General features: G+C 40.9%; 1 protein-coding gene across 3 annotated transcripts in view; it reads right to left on the bottom strand.

Annotated features, from left to right (window-relative positions):
- Nucleotides 1-1,395: 1,395 nt before the first annotated feature.
- Nucleotides 1,396-23,675, bottom strand: part of ZC4H2 (zinc finger C4H2-type containing) — a 35,587-nt gene continuing 13,307 nt past the window's right edge. For 2 of the 3 annotated variants that reach the window (XM_081222212.1, XM_081222211.1), the window contains 4 exons: nucleotides 8,306-8,477; nucleotides 6,537-6,709; nucleotides 5,490-5,652; nucleotides 1,396-2,856 (listed from right to left, as the gene is read on the bottom strand). In XM_081222212.1, the coding sequence (XP_081078338.1) occupies nucleotides 2,743-2,856; nucleotides 5,490-5,652; nucleotides 6,537-6,709; nucleotides 8,306-8,477 (622 nt within the window). In that variant the 3' untranslated portion in view covers nucleotides 1,396-2,742. Of the gene's footprint in view, nucleotides 2,901-5,489; nucleotides 5,653-6,536; nucleotides 6,710-8,305; nucleotides 8,478-23,675 lie in introns of all 3 variants that reach the window. The other variant, XM_081222213.1, reaches the window with a different exon arrangement.

Below are 23,675 nucleotides of genomic sequence, written 5' to 3'. Positions count from 1 at the left end.
CAACACCACATGGAACAGAAATAAGCCATTCCCAGCAAGTCCTGCTCAAATTGCAGAGTCACGAGCTAATAAACGGTGGCTGTTTTAAGCCACTAAGTTTTTGGGTGGTTTGTTTCACAACAGATAGCTGAACCGGAAAAATTAAATGAGATAGTAGCACCCCACCCAGTGGCTGGCAGGTATAGGTGCTCAACATTTGATTGTTCCCTTCCCACTCAGAGGTGTTCCCTGGGAAACAGCTGACCTGGCTAGTTGTGCTGCAACTGAATTGACAGATCTGACCTCCAGTGTGCCAAAGATGCAGAGCAATGACCACTTCTCCTATACTTTACAGGGACCTGCTGAGAGCTATACAGGTTAAGGTGTACTCCAAGCTACACAGCTGCGTGTCCTCCCTTTGCCCAGAGTGCGTCTAGGCCACCTTAAAAGCAGGCTTGTAGCTGAACAACATCTGGGGTGGTAGAGTAATGTCAGCTAAGACAAATAGTGTTTCTTTTGACCGCTCATCCAATCAACCTGGTGCCAGAGGCACAAGGGGTAGAAGTACTTACTATATGCCTGGCACTGCTCACAACAGTGCCAGAAGTAGGTACTGTTATTTTCCCCATTTTTCCAGATGAGGACACTGAAGCACAGAGAAGTTGGGTTTCTGGAAAGCATTGGGACAGTTTAATGCACAGGATATCAATTAGGGAGCCCTTGGGATCAACACTTGTAGAAGAAAAGGGAAGAGAAGGAGGCAGGATTGGACAGAGGGAGCTATTGAACTGCAACTCAGGCTTAATGGAAACCACAGTCCACCCATGGGGAGCTCTGAAGCTGGGATGACCCTTCGGAGTTTTTCCCTATTGTATCCTCATGGGGGAACAGGCCTTTACATTCCTGCATCAGTCACTGAATTCCTAGTCTCTGATTTCTAGTTCAGAGTTATTTCACCTACTCCTGTGTTCAAGCCATCCCAAAAGGGAGAAAAGCTTAAAAAAGTGATCCTGGAGAAAACGTAGGAAAAAAATGGACTCTGGTACCAGACAAATCTGTGTTCAAATCCTGAATCTTCTCTTACTAGCTGTCTGTTTAACTCCGTACAAGTTATTTAACTTCTCTGAGCTTCAGTTTACATTTTTGGAAAAGGGCAATAAGAATACTTAGCTTGAAAGGTTGTTCTGAAAATCAAATACAATCATCTATATAAAGCATCTTACATAGAGACTTGACACAGAGTAGTCACTGCATACATGGAAATTATTATAAAAATAGGGTAAATTATTATGCGGCGGTGTGCCTGGTTTTCTCACTTGTAGGGAGGAGTGAATAAGAGTAAAGAAGAGCTACCCAGAAGGGGAAAGGGCATTACATCTTTTCTGTTACCTGGTACTTGTAGGCACTGAGTCAGCATTTACTCCAATGAACAAATGTTTATTTAAAAGGATTTGTACAGACAGAACGCTCTTATTTTCAAAGAGCAGAGGAACCTTTAATATATTATGAACACACGGACAACTGTGGCAACTTAAAACTACAGCTAAGAAAGGAAGGAAAAATACCGCCCCCTCCCCAGCCAGGAGCTAACACTTTTTCAGTCAGCCAGCCCCCATCCCTGTCCCTTAAGTTTGAGAGTGACTTGACTAGAGATGTGGCTTTGGAGGAGGGAAGAGCTGTAGGGCTTGGGGAGCCTGGTGCCTTTTATTTTGAGAGGGAAATCCACCTGCACAATCCACAGGAAAAGGGGTGGCCAAAAGCTGACCTGAGCTGAGGCTGCCTTAGAGAAGAGAGACTGGAGTAGAAGTCCCACCTACCTGCATGTGTAAAGTGATTGGCATTCACTTGAATCTCAACCCACTACTCTGACCTCTAAGATATACCATTTGAGTAAGTACCAGAGTAATGGTTTTGGATAAAAGGCAACACAAATGTCAGCCTGGGGCCTCTCCAGCCTAAGGCAGCCCCGATAGCAGAGCCCTCAGACCAATGACCTAGGCAACGAGTTAGGCGGGACTTGTGGAGTGGGTCTGGCTCCCTGATTTCACTGTGGGGAACATCTGCTACTGATTTTCAAAAGCTAGGGTTTATTATGGGAGAAAAGCCCACAGATTTTAGGATCCCCAGACACATAGCCTGGTAGCTGAGAACTTTAGTATATCTGGGAAACTGCCAGGTGGTGGGGTGGTGAGCTCAATAATAACAGCCAGGCCTCCCAAATGAATATGAAAAGGAGAGCTTGTCCAAGCTACCTCGGGCCTTGAGGATGAGATGAGGTTTCGGGTGGGGGAGATAAATGCACCAAGCCTATTGAAACGTCCAGCAAGAAGACTGTTGTCCCTTCAGAGCCTAAGGCAAAAGTACAGGGAGGGGGCACACTGGAGCCTTCACCTGAAACAAGATATGGGCCTCTCCAGGCCCTCAGACCTTAGGCCCCAGGCCTCAGGCACAAGAGACAGGGAATCACATCTGGGACTTCCACCTTTCCCTTAGCTCCAAACAAGGGCAGGGGTTGAAATGTGGGTGAGAGAGAAGGGATCTTCAGACACAACTGTCATTAGCACCTGAACCACATCTCTTCCTAAACCAGAAACTCCAAGAGCAAAAAGAAATAAAAGAAAAGTGAGAGAGGGGTTGTGCTTCCATCACATTAAATAGGAGACTTTGTAGAGGTGGGGAAGGGTTGTTTCACATGGAGACATCAATCACTCTGGCCAAGGGGAGGGGTTATGAGCAGCAGAGCTCTAAGTGTTCTCCTTCTTTTCATTCATCCTGCTTCCGTTTTGGCTTTTTGGGGTTCCTGGACCGACTCTTGGCTTTGCACAGAGGGCATATAGGTGCATTCCGGTGAATTTGTTGGTGACATGACAAGCAGGCCTGGTGGGGGGCACAAGACAAAGCAAGTTAGTGGTCAGATTCTTCTAGGCCATGGCTCATCTTTCCCAGGGACCCCCACAAGCAATTGCGATTTCCCAACAGGAAGGAGCAAGACCTAAGTAGTGAGTCCCAAGTAGCGAGATCTGTGCTGGATGTAAGGGATGCAAAGGATATAAGGGAGTGAAAGTCAAAGAGGGGTACTGAGGAAAAATATCCAAAATTTGGTAATAAGGCAAAATGTGAATTGCATATTCATTAAGCATTATACTGGAGCATGGTCTAACAGGCTCACTCAAGGATTATTTAATTCTCTAGGACAGGTATCAGTAAACTTTTTCTGTAAAGGCCAAGATAGTAAATATTTTGGACTTTCTTTTCAGGTCATATGATTTTAGTTGCAACTACTCAGCTCTAACTGCCTTACATAAAAGAAGCTATAGACAATACATAAACAAGCAGAAATGTGTGTGGGCCAATAAAACTTTATTTACAAAAACGGGGAGCAGGTCACACTTGGCCTATGGGTTCTTGTTTGCTGACCCTTGCTCTAGGAGACTGTCTCTTTGTTTGACTATTTACTACTTATTTAAAAAAATTGAAGTATAGTTGATTTAAAATGTTGCGTTAGCTTCTGATACACAGCAAAATGATATAGATGATAGATAGATAGATAGATAGATATTCTTTTCTGTTATGGTTTATTACAGGATATTGAATATAGTTCCCTGTGCTATACAGTAGGACACTGTTTTTTATCTGTTTTATACACAGTAGTCTCTATCTGCTAGTCCCAAAAGCCTAATTTACCCCTGTCCCACCCCCTTTCGCCTTTGGTAACCATAAGTTTGTTTTCTATGTCTGTGAGTCTGGTTCTGTCTTGTAAATAAGTTCATTTGTATCATATTTTATATTTCACATATAAATGATATCATATGGTATTTGTCTTTCTCGGTCTGACTTACTTCACTTAGTATGATAATCTCTAGGTCCATCCATGTTGCTGCAAATGGCATTATTTCATTCTTTTATATGGCTGAGTAGTATTCCATTGTATATATGTACCACATCATCTTTATTCGTTCATCTGTCGATGGACATTTAGGTTGCTTCCATGTCTTGGCTATTGTAAATAGTACTGCTATGAACATTGGGGTGCATTTATCTTTTTGAATTAGAGTTTTCCCTGGATATATGCCTAGGAGTAGGATTGCAGGATCATATGGTAACTCAAATTTTAGTCTTTGAAGGAACTTCCATACTGTTCTCCATAGTGGCTGCACCGATTTACATTCCTACCAATGGTGTAGGAGGGTTCCCTTTTCTCCACACCCTCTCCAGCATTTGTTATTTGTAGAATTTTTAATGATGGCCATTCTGACCGGTGTGAGGTGATACCTCATTGTAGTTTTGATTAGCATTTCTCCAACAATTGGTGATGCTGAGCATCTGTTCATGTGCCTATTGGCCACTGTATGTCTTCTTTGGAGAAATGTCTATTGAGGTCCTCTGCCCATTCTTTGATGGGATTATTTGTTTTTGTGTTATTGAGTTGTATGAGCTGTGTTTATATTTTGGGAATTAAGTCCTTGTTGGTCGCATCATTTGCAAATATTTCCTCCCATTCCGTAGGTTGGCTTTTCATTTTTGTTTATGGTTTCCTTTGCTGGGCAAAAGCTTATAAGTTTGAATAGGTCCCATTTGTTTACTTTTGCTTTTATTTCTATTGCCTTGGGAGACTGACCTAAGAAAACACTGGTACAATTTATGTCAGAGAATGTTTTGCCTGTGTTCTCTTCTAGGAGTTGTATGGTATCATGTCTTACATTTAAGTCTTGAAGCTGTTTTGAGCTTACTTCTGAGTATGGTGTGAAGGAGTGTTCTAACTTTATTGATTTACATGCATCTGTCCAGCTTTCCCAATACCACTTGCTGAAGAGACTGTCTTGTCTCCATTGTATATTCTTCACTCCTTTGTCGAAGATTAATTGAACATAGGTGAGTGGGTTTATTTCTGGGCTCTCTATTCTGTTCCACTGACTATAAATACTTTTCCATTAAATAGTATACTATTTGACTATTTACTATTGACCAGGTTCCAGATGCTGTGACTTAATGTTGATAAGGCACAAAAGGTTTTTGCCCAGTAGAGATGCAAATTATTTTTGTTACAAAGAAAAGGTAATCACAAAGATTGCAGTTTTATTTTCCTGTAGGACATTAACCAGTTCTGGATTTAACATTGCAAACTTATTTTGGCATTCCTTTCCTTTCTTGACTATATAATTATCTGTTCCTCTAATGCTTCTGGAACCAGCTTTGTAATGCTGCTGGCTCCCTCGTTAATGACACAGGTTCACTATATATTTGTCTGAGTCACGTTTCTAACGTTCTGAAAATTATACTTTAGCAGAGCCTGCCAATCTCCCTGCATTCTAACCTCTCTGAGAATATGAGGCAACAAGACCAGTGGCTCTACTACAGCACACATACACACCACCCCTTCCTCTGTGTCCCAAGCGAAGGCTGTTTTAGGGAGACCCCAAATAAGTAAGGCCAAAGCTCCAGACCCAACCTTCCATGGGGCTGCTTGAGGATACCTTGCTTCCTCCACCGTCCATACCCAGCTCACTCACCTTCATAGGTGGTGGCTGCTGCCTGAAGGTGGCTGTCTGCCGAGTGTCCTGCTTCCTAGCCACTTGGAGTTGCTGGGCGGCAGCGGCTGCGGCGGCCAAGGATTCAGGGATCGGGGGCTCCTGCGGCTCCGTCTGCCACTCTGCTTTCTGCTTCTCAAAGTAACTTTGGAGATGAGAGACATTAGCTGGATCATTCTGAAAGCAAGGAGAACCTTGCCCCTCTTAAGGACTCCATGCTACAGAACGAAGGGAGTTGGGCTGTGTGTGGCTCACTGTAGGAAGTTCCTGCACCCTCTCCAGCACAAGGCTCTTCTCCCTGGGTACCAAGTCCCCTGTGTGTTGGGAAGGGTACTCCTCCTGCTCCTTGGCTCTGACAGGCCCAGAAAAATTTTTTAAAAAATCCCAAAGCTAGCCAAGTCCTCCAAGGGCATATTTCTACCCTCCATCCCATGTTCCTTTGCAGTATTCCTATTAAGTGTCCTCAAGCCTCTGCTGGCATACCTCTAGGAATAAGAAGCTCACCACTTCCACAGGCAGCCTGCTCTACCTTAAGGAAGTATGTTCCCTTGTATTCCTTCTATTGAACTGAGCTCTGTATCTCTTTAAAGTAAGCTTAGTTCTTAACTCTAGGTCTTAAGATAAAGTTCCAGGCTAGCCCCTGGAGGCCATGAAAGCTCGCCCTTCTGTGTTTTCAAGGTTTCTGGACACCCCTTCTAGACCTTGACTTGGGAGGTGACCTCTTAAGAGTCACAGACGCATACACACACAAAGAGTCATAGACATAGTCTTGTATTGTCAAAATTGCACAAGGAACTTTAAAAGCCATCTAGTAATTCTAGTCTAATCATCTAACAGCCCAACACAGAGACTTACCCAAGGTCATGCAAGGAGTCGGTCGCTGACAGGCCTGGGTCTAGGACTGGGTACCCTGACTTTCAGACCAGGCTTTATGTGTGTATATATACGTGTGTGTATATATACACGTGTGTGTGTGTGTGTGTGTGTGTGTGTGGTGTATGTTGCAGGGACAGGAGGCAGGCAGCTTACTCCAAGGAGAGCTTCTCCTCCTCTTCACATAGGTCAGGGAGCCTCTGCAGGCCCAGAGTCATGCGCAGGGCATCCACATGTTCCTTCAGCGGCTTATACTCATCATGTAGCCGCCGGGTCGACTCTAGCAGCTTGTTTAGGTCATTCTCAGACTGTTTGATGGTGTTTTCCATCTGGAACACAGAGTGAGGCAAGCACAGAGAAAAGACTCCAAGATTCTCAGCGAGGCTGTACAGCTGAGTGGATAATAGCACAGGCTCCAGAGCCAAACCAATCTGTGATCAAGTCCTCAACCCACTATGTATTCTATGTGACTCGTGTCAAGCCTCAGTTTTTTCATCTGTATAATGGTGGTAACAATCATACCTACCTCATATAATCTTGGTGAAGATTCAATGATTGAATTCATATAAGTGCTCAGTACAGGGGCTAACACAGAGTAAAGGCTCAATTAGTGGTAGTTATTATTCAAATATAGCATCTTAGAGCTGGAATGGCCCTTAGAGCTCATGTAGTGCATCCCACCACCATTTTACAGATCAGAGAATTGAGACTCAGAGAGAAGAATTAACTTCCTCAGAGAAATGCTTCCTAGCAGCAAAGTCTACATAAAGACTCAGGGCTTCCGCCTCCCAGGCCGGTGGCTTTTCTCCTAAATCAGTGGTTCCCAAAATGCAGTTACCAGATCAGCAGCATCAGCATCAACTGGGAACTCATTAGGAATGTAAATTCTCAGGTACCACCCCAGATATAAGCAATCAGAAATTCTGGGGTGAAGTCCAACAATTTGTGTTTTAACAGGCCCTCTAGGTGACTCATGAGGCATGTTCAAGCTGGAGATCCACTGGCCCAGATTTTCAGCCCCTCTGTGACTAATACCTTGTTTATTTCTCTATCCTTAGTTAGCTGGCAGCAGAAGTGCCAACTCCTCATGAGACCCTGATATCCTGTGATCTTGTGACACAGAAAATCCCAGGTAACTACTGTCCAAATTGCATTCATATTTCCTTTAAGGCCCTAGGCTTGGCAATATCAGGAAGTAGATATTGCCACAGAAATGAGTTTCCCAAGAATAGAAACTTAGCTCCTTCAAACGTGATTTTTAAAAAAAATCTCATTATCATAGGCTCTAAGGGTTAGAAAGGGCCTTACAGGTCAGCACCTCCAACCTCCCTCTTGGTGAAGGAATCACCAATACTGCAGCCCAGACAGGTGATCATTCAGACTCTGCTTTAATAACTCTAAAAAGTGGGGGACTTATCACCATAGCAGGCAGTTCATTCCCCACATTCCAAGGGTCTCCAAAAGAGAGACTGTAATGAGGGAGTCCCAGTTGGGTAGGCTGGCAGAGATGGTTTGTTTGGCTTAGCTGGAAGCTTCGGAGCCCTAAATGTAAGTTAGATCCCCAAGGCATTCTGCCTCCTCTGCTTTTCCCCAAGGCTAGCTCTCAACTCCTAGACTCCCAGAATGAGAGCACATCAGTGCTGAATGAGACCTCAGAGGTGACTGAATCCCTCTCATGGTACAGAAAAGGAAAATGAGGCCCCGAGAGAAGAAGGAACTTGTCCAGTGATATACAGCCTATCAGTGACAGAACCAGGGCTGGATCTCAGAACTCCTGGATTCTTCCATTTCAACATAACCTGATGCCTACTCCCCCAAGTTGCCCACAGCCACATCTCAAGGAGAATCCACAGCACTCACTACTGCCTATTCCTCCTCAAAGGGCCCAGAAATAGGCTTCAGGCAGCCAGCCAAATACCACATACCACATTGATATCAGCGTGGATCAGTCGGAGTTCCTCCACGTGGGCCATCTTCTCCTGTAGCAGGAGGTCCATCTCCTGCTTGTATTCCTTCAGGTGCCTCTCCTCTGATTCAAGGGCCTCAAACTCAGCCTTCAAACGGGTCTTGATCTTTTCCATCTGCAGGGTCTTGTTCCTGCCATTCCCCCAAAGGAGGAAACAGACCAGCAGGAGAAGGCAGGAAAAGGGAAATGGAGTACAGAGTTAGGCCGTGAGCCAGGGCTAACTGGTTAAGCCATCTTTCTAAGCTTCCCTCTCTTCAGGCAGAGGCAGCCTGGAGACATCCCCACAAAGGCAGGAGATTCTTTCTTCTAAGATAAAAGCTCAGTGTGTCCCGAACAGGGATGATTTTGTTCCTTGATGGAGCAGTTGCAAACGTGGGGCAGGTTTTAGCTGTTAGATTGATTCAAGGGAGAGCACTGCTGGCATTTAGTGGATATGGGCCAGAAATGCTAAACAGCCTCTCAATGCACAGGAAAGTCCCACATCACAAATAACTCCCACCCAAGATGCCAATCATGACCTCTTGAGAAACTCTAGAGCAGCACTATCCAATAAATTTTCTACAATGATGGAAATTTTCTGTATCTATGCTTTCTAATACAGTAGCCACTAGGCACATGAAGCTACTGAACATTCAAAATGTGGCTAGTGCAACCGAGGAACTGAATTTTGAATTTTATTTAATTTTAATCAATTGATTAAAATTAAGTTTAAACAGCCACATGGGGATAATGGCTCTCATATTGGACCGCACAGCTCTATAGGGTCCCCTCATCAGTTCCAGAAGAGGCAGGAGACAGGAAGATCTGCAGCTCATTTCTTTTCCTAGAAAACATAAAACCTATTTCTGGTTGTTAAATCCCAATTGCATACCCTCTGGCTCAGTAATCCCACAACTAGCAATTTATTCTAAGGAAATAAGTCAGGGAAGCAAAATGTTAATACACAGGGATATGCTTTCTGGTCTATGGGCAAAATTGGAATATTTGGCAACCACTAAAAGGAATCATTATGAAGACTTGTGACATGGAAAATGTTGAAGATACTCCATGAAAAAGGTATATACACTAGGATTGCAATTTCAAAATACACATGCATGTGACTAAACAAAAGGAATTGGCAAGAGTACAGTTTCAAGGACTTTTGAGACCACTGAAGCCTGCCTAAGTGAAAGAGCCACAAAATTTTGGAAGGAAGCCCCTCTAGGGCACAATGTTGCCCTCCCACTCACTCTCTACTATCTAGTTCTCAGGTTCTGTCTAGCCATCATCCATTACTCAGATTAGGCAGCTCCTTTATTCTGCCTCAGTAGCTGGCTTTCTCCTCTGCCCCAACCCATCCCATGGTTACTCTTGCTCCACACCCTGGCCTCTGGCCTCTGACCACAGCCTGCTTCTGTGTTCATTCTCTCTCCTTTCTTCAGCATTGCCTGTGGCTCCTGCCTCAAGAGGTGGCCCTCAATGGCACAGAGCCACAGAAAGAATTATGTTAGGTGGGTAGGATGAGAGGCGAAATTTTTCTTTCAATATTCAAAAATCTCTTTTCAAGTTATTAAATTGCTTTTACCTTAGAAAAGGTTAAAAGGATGGGTGTTATTTTCCCATCTGTAAAGAAGGAAATTGGGAGTTCAGGATGGTAAGTTGCAGTAAATGGGATGTTGGGATTTGAACCCAGGGCTCTCTAACACCACCCACTACTACACACTGCCTGACTGGGGTTACCCAGACTAAGGGGCATAAACATACTGAGGGTTCTCGGTATACCTGTTTGACTGCCTTGAAGAGGGATGATAGTGATTTCTACTGGTCAGTTAATCCACTACTTAGAGCCCCCTCCCATCTAGACTTCTATTCTCTTCCTCTAGATTGCATACAGAGCAGTCTAAACTTCACCTATCCCTTCACCTATCCTTTACAGATGGGAAAACTGAGATTCAGAGTGATATAGTGTCTCACCCTGATTCATACAGCCATTTTGTGGCAGTGCTAGGCCTAGAACCCATTTCTGCAGGCAGAGCCATAATTTGAAAGGAACATGGGCTTTAGATTCAGACGTGGGTATAATTCCTGGTTCTGCCCCTGACTAGCTATTTGCCCTTGGACAATAAGAATATCAACTACATTTAGAGTTTAATTATATTCATTGAGCACCGATTATGCACCAATTATAGAAGGCTTAAAGATACATTCATTCAACAAATACTTATGGAACATTTTTCATGTGCCAGCCACTGTACTAGGTGCTAGAGATAGAGCAGAGAACAGGACAGCCTGTGGACAGGAATCTTCATCTAATGAGGAAAATAGACCCTGAACACATGTAAAACTAAATGATAAGTAATATGGATGAAATGCAGAATGCAATGGAAGGACACACCAAAGGGTTCTATCATAGTCTGAGGGACACTGTAGTCAAGGGGGCTGTCACAGGAAGCTCCCCTGAGAAACTAAGAGTGTGACATCTAAGCTAAGACCTGGAGAATGGGTCGGAGGTAGATGGTGTGTAGCAGGTAGACATAGAGGAGAGCAGTCCAGGCAGAGAGAATACTATTTGCAATGGCCCTAGAACAGAAAAGAATATGGCACATTAGAGGAAGGGAAAAAAGGTCAGTGTGGCTGGAACACCTACTGCAAAAGAGGTGTGTGTGTGTGTGTGTGTGTGTGGTGGGGGATGTCTGAGATAAAACTAGGGAAGTTGCCAGAACACAGCCTGGATATTAAGATGAGGAGCAAGTACTTTTATCTTCAGGAGAAGGGGGAATCATTGTAGAACTTTAAGCAGCAGGAGAGTGACAATCTGATTATCTCTTTTCACTTCTCTCAGCCCTCATCTCCTCATCAGTAACACAGGAATAATAATAGCACTTACCTTACAGGTTCTTTGCTGAGGGCTAAATGAGCTAAGACATGTAAAGTCCCCAAGCAGAGTATGTGGCACGTGGTGAGCAGTCAACAAATGATAGTACCTATCCCTCCCCACACTGCCCAACTCTTCTGCTATGGTTATCTCCTTTACCACAGTGGTTTAAATTTTGTTATAAAGAGCCTACAATGGGTAGGATGTGTGTATAATGTGTGTGTGTGTGTGCGCACACATGCATGTGTGCACATGTACTAGCATGAGTAGCAAGGTATATTACCACTTATGAAGACTATAATAATAATCACTAACATAAGTCACCTCGTAATGTCAGTATGAATAATGGCATTTTATAGGGCTGGCCCAAGCCTTCCTAATTTGTAATCAAATCAGTTAAGATGCTAGCAACTACTACTAAATGAAATCAGGGGTGAGAGGTCTCTCTCACTGACACTTCATAGAAATCCACATAGTACATGTTTCCCTGCTTGGATGAATCCCTTTTATCTAATCCTCCCTCCTCCATCCGTGTCCAATTCTGCTTATAGACAACCCCATGTTGTCGGGCAGGGGACACTGCAATCCCAGATTAAATCCAAATAAACCAAAGGTTTTCACCTGGTGGGGTCACAGTTAAAGTGCTGCCTGGAACTGGAAAATCAAAGGCACAAAGGCTTCCTCAAAAGCACCGTGGTAGGGGCTTCCCTGGTGGCGCAGTGGTTGGGGGTCCGCCTGCAGATGCACGGGGCGCGGGTTCGTGCCCCAGTCCGGGAGGATCCCGCATGCCGCGGAGCGGCTGGGCCCGTGAGCCATGGCCGCTGGGCCTGTACGTCCGGAGCCTGCGCTCCGCAGCGGGAGAGGCCGCAACAGTGAGAGGCCCGCATAACGCAAAAAAAAAAAAAGCACCGTGGTATTTCCTCTCCTTCGGGAGGAGGGTTGTCACCAGCAAAATGGCAGCTTTATCCTTTGGGTACGAGGGCCAGGGTAGCCACAATCCAAGGTGTTTTGGAGCCTTTTTCTATTGTCCACTGTGGCAAGAAATGGCAAGGACTAGGGACCCTGACTAAGGGGCAGAAGGGCTAAGACTCCTCGTTATGAGAGGGAAGCAGAGTTAGGAAGATGGAGTTCAGAAATAGCCTCTATTTACTGCTATTTCTAAAGTCAGTTTCTTGGGGGCTGGCGGGGAGCCCGGCCCGTGATTTAGTGGAGGGACAGCGGTGTCACTGCAGCCTTTGATGGTACCACTGTTACCTCTCAGCAGTGGTTTACCAAGGGCCGGGCAGTGAGCGCAGTCCACCCCAGGTGTGGAAAATAAAGAGGTGCATTGTGTGCAGAGAATTAAGAAAATAATAATAGAACCAACTAAAGTTGGTCTGCTCTTTATTATCACCATGCACTGCCAATTCTAAACAATGTCCTCTGAAGGACATCTGGGCTGATTCCAGTTTTTGGCGATTATGAATAAAGCTACTATGAATATCCAACTATGAGTTTAGTGTGACCGTAATTTTTCATTCCTTTAGGATAAATGACCAAGACTGCAATTGCTGGTTTATATGGTAATTGCATGCTTAGTCTTTTTGAGAACTTGCCAAACTGTTTCCCAGAGTGGCTGTCCCATTTCACATGCCCGCCAACAATGTATGAGTGATCTAGTTCCTCTATGTGTCCAGCCATTTTGCTTGAACTGTTTTAAAAGGTATATGGTGAGACCTCAAAGTGATCTTCATTTGCATTTCCCTAGTGGCTAGTGATACTGAACATCTTCTCATGTACTTATTTGCCATCTGTCTGTCCTTTTCCAAAAAAATGTCTGTGCATGTCTTTGGCCCATTGGATTGTTTGTTTTCTCAGGATTGAGTTTTGAGAATTCTTTATGTGTCCTAGATATGAGTGCTCTGTCAGATATGAGGTATGCAAATATTTTCTCCCATTTATTAGCTTGTCTTTTCATCCTGTTAACCAGGTCCTTAGCAGAACATTTAAAATTTTTTTGATGAAGTCCAATATATATATATATATTATGGATAATGCTCTGGTGTCATGTCTAAGAGTCTTCACTAAGCTCTAGGGTCTGCAAATTTTCTCCTGCGTTATCTTCAGAAAGTTTTATAGTTACATTTGTGTCTACAATCCACTCTGAGTTAACTTTGGTACAAAGTTTGAGGTTTAGATTGAGATTCTTTTTGTTTGTTTGTTTTTGCTTATGGAATGCAATTGCTTCAGTACCATTTGTTATAAAGACTGTCCTTCCTTTGTTGGATTACTCTTGCACCTCTGTCAAAAATCAGTTGGCCATACTTGTGTGGGTCAACTTCTGGATTCTCAATTTTGTTCCAATTACCTATGTATCTGTCCCTTTGTCAGTATCACACAATCTTAATCACTGTAGCTATATAATAAGTTTTGAAATCAGGAAGAGCAATTTCTCCCATTTATTTTTATATCTCAAAATTATTTTTGCCATTCTAGTTCTTTTGCCTTGCCATATAAATTTTAGAATAATTTTGTCTATATCTACCAAAAATCTTTCTGGCATTTTGATGGGAATTTTATTAAATTTGTGCATCAATTTCAGAGGATTGGCATCTTTACTATATTGACTCATCTTCCAAACCCTGGATATAGTGTCTCTCTATTTAGATCTCCTTTCATTTGTCTTATTAGCATTTTGTAGTTTTCAGCATAAAAGTCCTATACATCTTTTGTTAAGTCTTTGTTACACTTAAGTATTTCATGTTTCTGAGTGCTTGTGTTTTCATGTTTTGTAATTGTAGTTTCCACATGCATATTGCTATTTTTTTTAATGCTGATCTTACATTCTGCAATCTTGCTGACTCATGTATTAGATGTAGGAGTTTTTTTGTTTTTTTGTTTTGTTTTTGACTTATCAGGATTTCCTACATAGACAAATCATGTTATCTGCAAACAAAAACAGTTTTATTTCCTCCTTTCCATCTTGTACGTCTTTTATTTACTTTCTTGCCTAATTGTCCTGCCTAAAACCTCTAGTGCTATATGGACTAGCAGTGCTGAGAGTGGACATCCTTGCCTTGCTCGTGATCTACGTAGGACAGCATTCATTCTTTGACAAGTAAGTGTATTGTTAGCTAGCTGAAGGGTATTTGTAGATGTACTTCATCAAGTTGAGAAAGTCCCCCCACCCCCATTCCTAGTTTTTTAAAGAGATTTTATCATAAATATGTGCGGACTTTTGTCAAGTGCTTTACCTGTATTAATTGACATAATCATGCAATTTCTCTTCTTTAGCCTTTTGATATGATAAATAACATTGATTTTTGAATAACAAACTAACCTTGCATCTCTGGAATAAACCCCTCTTGGTCATGGTGTCAATTTTTAAAAAATATATTGCTGAATTCTATTTGCTAATAATTTGATAATTATTTTTATATCTATAATCATGAAGGATATTAACTTATAATTTTCTTGTATTGTCTTTGCCTGAAATTGTTTCAGGGTATTAAGGGCTTCATAAAATAAATGGAGATGTGTTCTTTCCACTTCTGCTTTTTGGAGAGACTGTTAAGAAATGGGGTTAATTCTCTTTAACCATTTGGTAGAATTATCCAGTTAAACCAAATGGGCATGGAGGTTCTGGCTTTGAGGGTTGTTACTTTACAAATTTAATTTTCTAAATAGTTTCAGGGTTATTCAAATTATCTATTTTATATCGGGTGAGTTGTGGTAGTGTTTTTTGAGAATCGGACCATTTCATGTAACTTGTTTAATTTACACGAGTAGAAGTGTTTATAGTATTCCTTTGCTATTCTTTTGAAATCTGTGGGGTTGGTAGTGACATTTTCTGTTTCATTCCTGATGTCTGTAATTTGTGTCTTCTCTCTTTTGTCTTTGTTAGTGTTGCTAAAGGTTTTTCAATTTTATATGCTTTTTCAAATATTCAGCTTTCCGTTTCATTGATTTCTCTACTTTTCTTTCTGTTTTTAATCATCAATATCTGCTCTTATCTGTATTATTTCCTGTTTTCTGCTTGCTTCGGTTTTATTTTGCTCTTCTTTTTTAGTTTCTTGAGGTAGGAGCTTAGATTATTAATTAGAGGCACTTCCTATGTTCTAAAGTAGGCATTGGTGCTAAAAATTTCCCTCTCACCACTGCTTTTGCATCATCCCATTTTGATATGTTCATTTTTCATTTTGATATGTTTCATTTTCATTTTCACTCAGTTCAATGTATTTTTTATTTCCCTTGAGCCTTCATCTTTGAAACATGTGTTATTTTAGTTCTTTTTTTATTATTATCCTTTTTCCTGGTATTTTTTCTGACTTCTTGATTTCTAGTTTGACTTTATTAATGTCAGAGAACACACTGTATTTCCTGTCTTTTAAATTTGTTAAGAATTTTTTTTTGTATCCCAGATTATAGTCTATCTATATTGGTATATGTTCCATGGACACTTGAAAAGTATGTGTATCCTGTTGTTGGGTGGAATGTTCTATAAATGTTAATTAGATCCTGTCACTGATGGTGTTGTGGAGCTCTATACTCTTGCTGATTTTCTGTCTAGTTCCATCAAATGATAGACGTATGTTAAAGACCCCAGCTATAATTGTGGCTTTGTTTATTTCTTCCTTTGGTTCTGTCAGATTTGCCTCTCATATTTTACAGTTCTGTTGTTGGTGTATACCCATTTAGGACTGCTAGGTCTTCTTGACAGACTGACACTTTTGTCATTATCTAATGTACCTCTCTGTACCTAGCAATTTTCTTTGCTCTGAAGTCTACTTTATCTGATATTAATATATCCATTCCTGCTTTCCTTGGATTAATGTTTCCATGGTATATCCTCTTTCATTCTTTCAACATACCTATAGCTTTATATTTGAAGTGAAATTCTTGTAGAAAGCACAAAGATGGGTCATATTTTCTAATCATCTTGGCTGATCAGTATTTGAATTGCAGTATTATGGCCATTTATATCCAGTGTACTTATTGATAAGTTAGGACTTAAGTGTATCATTTAATTTTTGTTTACTATTTGATCTCTCTCTTATTCAACTCTCAGTTTTCTTTTTGCTGCCTTCCTATCTTTAATTGAATGTGTTTTTGGATTACATTTTACCTATATTGTTTTTAAGTGTATCTCTTTCTATAGTTTTTTCAGTGGTTGCTCTAGGTATTATATTTCATAATTTGTCATAGTCTTCCGTGTCATCTTCTTATTAGGGTGAGTGAAGAGTAGAAACATTACCTCCCTTTATGCCCCCTTTGCCCTCCACCATTTAAAATATAACTATCTGAAATATTTCTCCTACATAAGGGTTATGTTTGTAGAGAACCATATTACTGCTTCCACCATCAGAAATTATTTAGAAAACTAAACAAGAGAAGGAAAATGTACTGTATTTTAATTATACTTTTACTCTTTCTCTTGGTTTTTCTTCCTTCCTGATATTCCATGTTGTCTTCTTTTAGGAAAGATTCCTTTAGCTATTATTATTTTAGGGTAGACCTGCTAGTGACAGATTCTCTTAATTTTCTTCATCTGAGAATGTCTTAATTTATTCCTCATTCTTGATGGATATTTTTGCTACATGTAGTATTTGCGGTTGATAGTTCTCTTCTTTCAAGACTTGAAAAATCTTGTGCCACTTCCTTCTGGCCTGTATATTTTCTGATGAGAAATTCACTGTCATTCACACCATTTTCACCTATAGGTAAGGTGTAATTTCTCTTTGACTAGTTTAAGGCATTCTTTGTCCCTAATTTTCAGACATTGACCATTATGTGTCTTGGTGTGGATTTCTATGAGTCTATCCTCTTTGATTCAGTTGGAGTATATCTCTTGACAAATCTGGGGAGTCTTCAGCCATTATTTCAAATATTTTTTTTAATTTCACCCTCACTTTTCTCTGTAGACAAGGCCTCTCAGTTGTGTAATTCCTCTTCCTCCCTTCCTTATGCCTTCCTTCCCTTTTATCCCCATTTCCTACACCATTTACGCCCAACATAGGCAACCATTCAAAACTCCTTAATGCCTATTTACTGTGTTGCATGTGTTCTTCTAAATGGTAAATTATTGATGTATATTAAGGAGAGAAAAGGAGAGGAAGAAGGAGAGGGAGAGGGAAAGAGAGTGTGTGTGTGTGAGAGAGAGAGATCTAGAGAGTGTGTGTGTTATGGACTGAATCATGTCCCTCCAAAATTCATATGTTGAATTCCTAATCCCCAATGTGAGTGTGTTTAGAGGGGGGCCTTTAGAGAGGTAATTAACGTTAAATGAGGTCATAAACGTTGGGCCCTAATCCAATCGGACTGGTGTTCTTTGAAGAAGAAGAAGACACACCAGAGGTTGCCTTCTCTCTGTCTCTACATGCACAGAGGAAAGGCCATGTGAAGACATAGTAAGAAGTCAGCTGACTATAAGGCAGGAAGAGAGCCCTCACAAGAAAGCAAATTTTCTTGCACTTTGACCATGGACTTCTAGCCTCCAGAACTGTGAGAAAAGAAATGTCTCTTGTACTCTGTCTGTGGTATTTTGTTGTGGAAGACTGAGCAGATTAACACAGATTTTGGTAACATGAAGTGGGGTACTACTTTAATAAAAACCTAAAAATGTGGAAGTGGATTTGGAACTAGATGAGGAGTAGAGGCAGGGAGAGGTTTCAGGCGCATGCTAGAAAAAGGCTATATTGCATTGAAGTGACTGTTGGTAGAAACATGGACATTAACAATGCTCCTAGTGAGGTCTCAAAGACAAAACAGCAACATGTCATTAGAAACTGGAGAAAAGGTGATCCTTATTATAAAGTGGCAAAGAATTTGGCTGAATTTTGTTCTAGTGTTCTGTGCAAGGTAGAGCCCATGAGCAATGAAATTAAATATTTAGCTGAGGAGATTTTTAATCAAAGTAATGAATGTGAAGTTCAGCTGCGTATAGTAAAATGCAAGAGGAGAGAGAGAAATCAAAAGAATCATTAAGCAAGATGAACCAGAACTTGAAGATTTGAAAAATTCTCGTTCTATCCATATTGCAAAAAATATAAAGCATCTTATGGAGAGAACACCAAGGATGTGGTTAGAAAACCACTCCTTGAGGAGATTACTCATGATTTTAATTAGGTATCTCAGCAGAAGTCAGGAACAGAGATGGGATTATACAAGCACAGACACTGTCAGTATGAACCAAGGGGAGCAGAGAGAGGATGAAATAAAGGAAAGATTTTGGAATCTACAAGGCAGGACAATAGAGTTACTTAGCTGCAAACATGCTTCATCCTTCAAGTAAAGGAAAGAATGACACCAAAGGTGATTAAGAGATCATCAGGGCTGCCATTCCCACCACTGGGTCTAGACCTAATGGGCCCTGGGGGCAAGGCTGTTACCTCCTCAGTTTCAGTAGGACAAGCTTCCTCTGACTAGTGCCTCAGGAGAAAGGCAACAGCAAAGGGCTGTGAGGGTGGGGGTGATACTGCCCAAAGAATCCAGCCAAAGATTATTCTCCAGCCTGAAAAATCTAACGAAATTTGCCTTGCTAAGTTTTGCACTTTCTCGGGATCTATCATCCCTCTCTTCTTTCTGATTTCTCCCTTTTCAAAAGGGAATGTCTATCCTATGCTTGTCCTACTACTATACTTGGGAAGCAGATCATTTGTCTCGTTCCACAGCTGGAGAGGAATATTGCCCTTTAGATGAATCATACCTCAAGCCTCATCCAAACCTAAATTAGGTGATATTTAGATGAGACTTTTGACTGGACATAGGTTCTGCAGTGCATTAAGACATTTGGGGCTGTTAAGAAGGGATGAATGAATTTTGCATGTGAGAAAGACATGCATTTGGTGGGAGGATTAGGGAAGAATGTTATGGAATGTATTGAGTCCCCTAATATACATATGTTAAAGCCCTAACCGCCAAAGTACTTCCAAATACTTTGAGGGAACTTTCAGGGAGGTATAAAGTTAATCTCCAAAATATTTGGAGAGAGAATTTTAGGGAGGTGTAAATTTAAAGGAGGTCATCACAGTAGAGCCTTAATCTGGTTGTATTGACGTCCTTATAAGTAGAGGAAGGGATGCATGAGCTCTTTCTTTCTCCACACAAGACCAGAGGAATGACCAAATGAGTACACCGGGTGGAAGCAGCCATCTACAAGACAGAAGAGAGCCCTTACCAGAAATCAAAATTTCTGGTATCTATATCATGAATCTCTAGCCTCCAGAATTGTGAGAAAATAAATGTCTGCTATTTAAACCACCCAGAATGTGTTATTGCTTTGTGGCCGAATAAGCTGATTAATACACATGTGCCTGGGTGCAGGCGTGCATACACACACACAGACACACACACACACACACACACATGCACACACACGGTATAGACTAATGATAACATATATTTTTCACATGGCACTCTGATGTTAAGATCCAGGATTCCTTGCTTCGAAGTGTGGTCATCCACTACATTTTACCCGTCCACCCTTCCAAGGATAAACTCTCACTTTGCTTCTATCTCCCCCCTCCACAAACAATACTTTGATGAATATTCTTGTACCTGTCTGAGTAAATTTAGGGGGCTATATCCCAGGAGTGGGAAATCTGGTGCACAGGTAACGTGTATTCTTATTTCATGTAAGCAGTGCCAATTCGCTGTGCAAGATGGCTATACCAGTTCACACTCCAACCAGTAGTGCATGAGGGCACCTGTTATCTGTGCTTGAACTCAGAACGGAGGAGCAATGGGGAAGCTTAGGGGATGCCCCAACTGGAGACCTGTAACAGAATGCACCCTAAGCTGGTCTCATTTCTCTCTTAAACAACCACTGCCTGACTCACCTAGCAGCTCTATCTTACCACCATCAAGATCTGATTAAGAGCTTTGTCTAGTTATTGCTGCTCTGCCCACCCCATGCCCCATCCCTGATCTCTGGGGGTTAAATAGAATTTTATCTGTAGGTCTTTGTATGTATTTGGGCATTTTCAGTGAAGCCAAAGCCTTGGCACAGACAGCAGCCAAGTGATTCACATAGAGCCAGTGGGACTCACAGACCAATGTTGGTAGGACCTGAGCACATGTGACTCTCCAGGCTGGGAGGGACCTTCGAATGCATCTATCTTCCCTTTGCCAACCACTGCTTAAGTGCTTTCTATAATATCACTTCCAAGTGTTCAATTAGGCCTTCCTTGAACAACTTAGTCACAGAGCTCTCACTGTTTCTCTAGAAAATCCATTCCTTCTATAGGCAGCTCCAACAATTTGAAAACCCTATAGTCACACAGAGCACAGATCAGATGTTCCTTGTTCCCCCACTAACCACACTCATTCTCTCCCCCCCCTCCATAATAATAGAGCCTCTGATTTTCATCTGGGCATGTGACACCTGGACTAAGGGCTGTGTTTCCCTCTCTCCTTTGCAGCTGTTTGTGGCCATGTGACAATGTTCTGGCCAATGGGATGAAAACACATGTGATATGTGCAACGTCTAGGCTGTGACCCTAAAGGGAAGGAGTGTGCCATTCACTTCTCCTTTGCCCTCTTCCCACTGCCTAACATGTATACACAACACCAAGCCATCTTTAACCCTGTAGATGAAGGCTACACCCGGCACATGGTGAAGCAACAATATAAAAAGAGCCTGAGTCCCCAACACGCAATAACAACACAAACCACCGGTCACTTGTTCCCAGACTGTTAATGTGAGAGGGAAATGAAGTTCTGTCTTGTTTTAACCACTGTTAATTTGGAACCAAGTTGGATTAGCTTTACCAATAAACACCCCAGTTAATTGGCTACTGTATTTAATTGAATCTAAAATACCATTGGATATAGGGTACACGTTATCTTATGGACTACTAAGCGAAAAAATGCTACCTATTATATTATGACAAAATGTTTTCTTTTAATTTAAATGTTCGTTTAATAGTTTTTGAAAGAGCTCTGGTAGACTGATTTAAGACATTATTTTTGTCAGACTTTTCTAATCTGAGTCATTTCTCATACACAATAACTTTTTATTTCAAGGGAAAACCGTGATGAAATCTTTTTGAAGATACTTTAAATAGCAATTAAACTCAACACATACAGTGATAATCATGCATGTCATTCAATTGAAGGGATGATAATATGAACAGCCATGGCCAATTTCGCATGTGCTCATGCATGAACAATAACACAATTCCCTCTTGGCCAATGGCAGTTGTAAGGTAGAATTGTATTTAAGACACATCCTGACTTTAGATTTTTGAAATATAAAATATGTGTGTATTAAATGGTGAAATCTGGTCCTTTAAAACCAGATTTGGGGAAAAACTTTCACTTCTACTCTAGTCAAGATAGAGTAACAGGGACCTGATTTACCCATCTGTGCAAAATAACTAAAAGCAAAACAAACAAAAACACCAAGACAAAATATATGAAAAAAATGGTGCTCAAGTCATTGGACATCAGGCAAGTAAGGTAAGTGATCTATGAGAGATAGAAAAGCTTAGATGAGCCTGAAGTTTGCCCCGTCCTACTGCCTAGAGAAATATTCTAGACTGCCAGATGGGGACGGGGAACTCAGACAGAGCCTGGCCATCTCCCTCAATTGAGGAAATGGAGCTATGAGTCTGGAGAAGCCAAAGAACCTGGAGTTCACAGGAAAGAGTTTTGGAGAGGGGAGACCTGTGTAGAGAGAGAATGATTACAATTTTCAGAGGCTCCCCCTCCAGTACTCACTGAAATATTGATCAGCACATGTGTGTAAGGAAACTTACTACCTGAAGCCAAGGAAAGAACCACCTCAAAGGATTAGAGGAAACAGTGACCAGAGTCCACAAAGGGCTGAGAATAGTGACTGTTCCAAACAACCAAGGTAGAAAATATTAACAATTTGTATAGCATTAGAATACAAAGACAAGTTTCTTCATGAGTAATGAGAAAAATGAGCTCTACACTAAATGCTGCTATGGTCCCACTTAACTAAGTTGAAAAGCAAGGCCCAGAAGGATAAAACAGATTCCAAGTGTCTTAATGACATGCCATAAGGAAGCTCAAGAATATTTATAGGAATGCAAAAATATGCAGTCAACAAGGTAAATTTGAAAATGTCTGGTATCCAACCAAACCTTGCCAGGTGTGCAATTTGAAGCAGGAAAAATGCAATCCACAATGTTGAGAATAAAAATCAAAACTGACCAAGAAATTACACAGTTGATAGAATTAGTAGCCAAGGATACAAATAGTTATTATAAATGCATTTCATATGTTCAGAAAGCTTGAGGAAATACTGGCCACATTAAGTACAGTTGTGAGAGAGATGAAAAATACCCAAATAAAATATCTAGAGATGAAAACTACAATGTCTGAGGTGAAAACTACATTAGTCAATTTAGACAATAAAGGAGAAAAGATTAATGAACATGAAGACATACCAATAGAAATTTTCCCAAATGAAATATGTAGAGAAGAATGGTCAAAAAATAAACAGCATCAGCAAACTGTGGGACAACTTCAAGTGGCTAAAAGTACAAATAACTGGAGATGAAGAAGGAGGAAGAAAAGAAAAATATTTGAAAAATTAATAACTAAAAATGTTTCAAACTTGATTAAAACTATACATGCACTGATCCAAAATGTCCAACAAATCTCAAGCATGGGAAGCAGGAAGAAAACTACACCAAGTCTTATCACAATGAAATTGCTCAAAACCAATGATAAAGAGAAAATCTTAACAGCAGTCCAAGGAAAAAAGTCATGCTACCCAAGAGGAATGAAGTAGGATAGAATCAAGATGACAGTGGCATATTATTTTTAAAGTAATGGGGAAAAAAGAAAAATAAAAAAAACCTTTGCCGATATAGAATTATTTACACATTGAAAATAACTTTTAAAAACAAAAGTGAATAAAGACTTTCTGAGACATAGAAAAGTTGGGATGCTACATCACCAGCAAACCTGCTCTATGATAAATGTTAAAGTATGCTCTTCAAGCAGAAGGAAAATAGTAGCAGAGGAATACAGAGCATCAAACACAGAAAAATATAATGACTCTTTTTCTTGTTATTTAAATTCATTAAAAAGATAATCAACAGTTTAAACCAAGAAGTGCATCAATGTAATAGCACAGAGGGCAGAAAGGGAGAAATAAAAATACAGTGCTGTAAGTTTCTTATACTATATCTGCAGTAGCATGAGATCACTTGAAGATAAACTGTGACAAGTAGAGATGTATATTATGGACTCTAAAGCAACTAGTAAAATAATAAAAACCAGAATAATATCTAATAAGTCAGAAAAACAGATCAAATGGGACCATAAAATATACTTAATCCAAAATAAGGCATAAAGGGAGGGGAAAGGGAACAAAAAACAAATGAGATAAATGGAAAACAAAAAGGTGGTAGATCTCAACCTAACCATATCAACAAGCACATTAAATATAAATAGTCTAAACACCCTCAATTAAAAAGCAGATTGCCAGATTGGAAAAAACAAGCAAACAAACAAACAAACC

This window comes from Mesoplodon bidens, assembly GCF_964165515.1.
Source record: "Mesoplodon bidens genome assembly, chromosome: X".
Classification (NCBI taxonomy): domain Eukaryota; kingdom Metazoa; phylum Chordata; class Mammalia; order Artiodactyla; family Ziphiidae; genus Mesoplodon; species Mesoplodon bidens.
The sequence above is the reverse complement of the archived record's forward strand: the minus strand, read 5'-3'. Positions and strand labels throughout refer to the sequence as shown.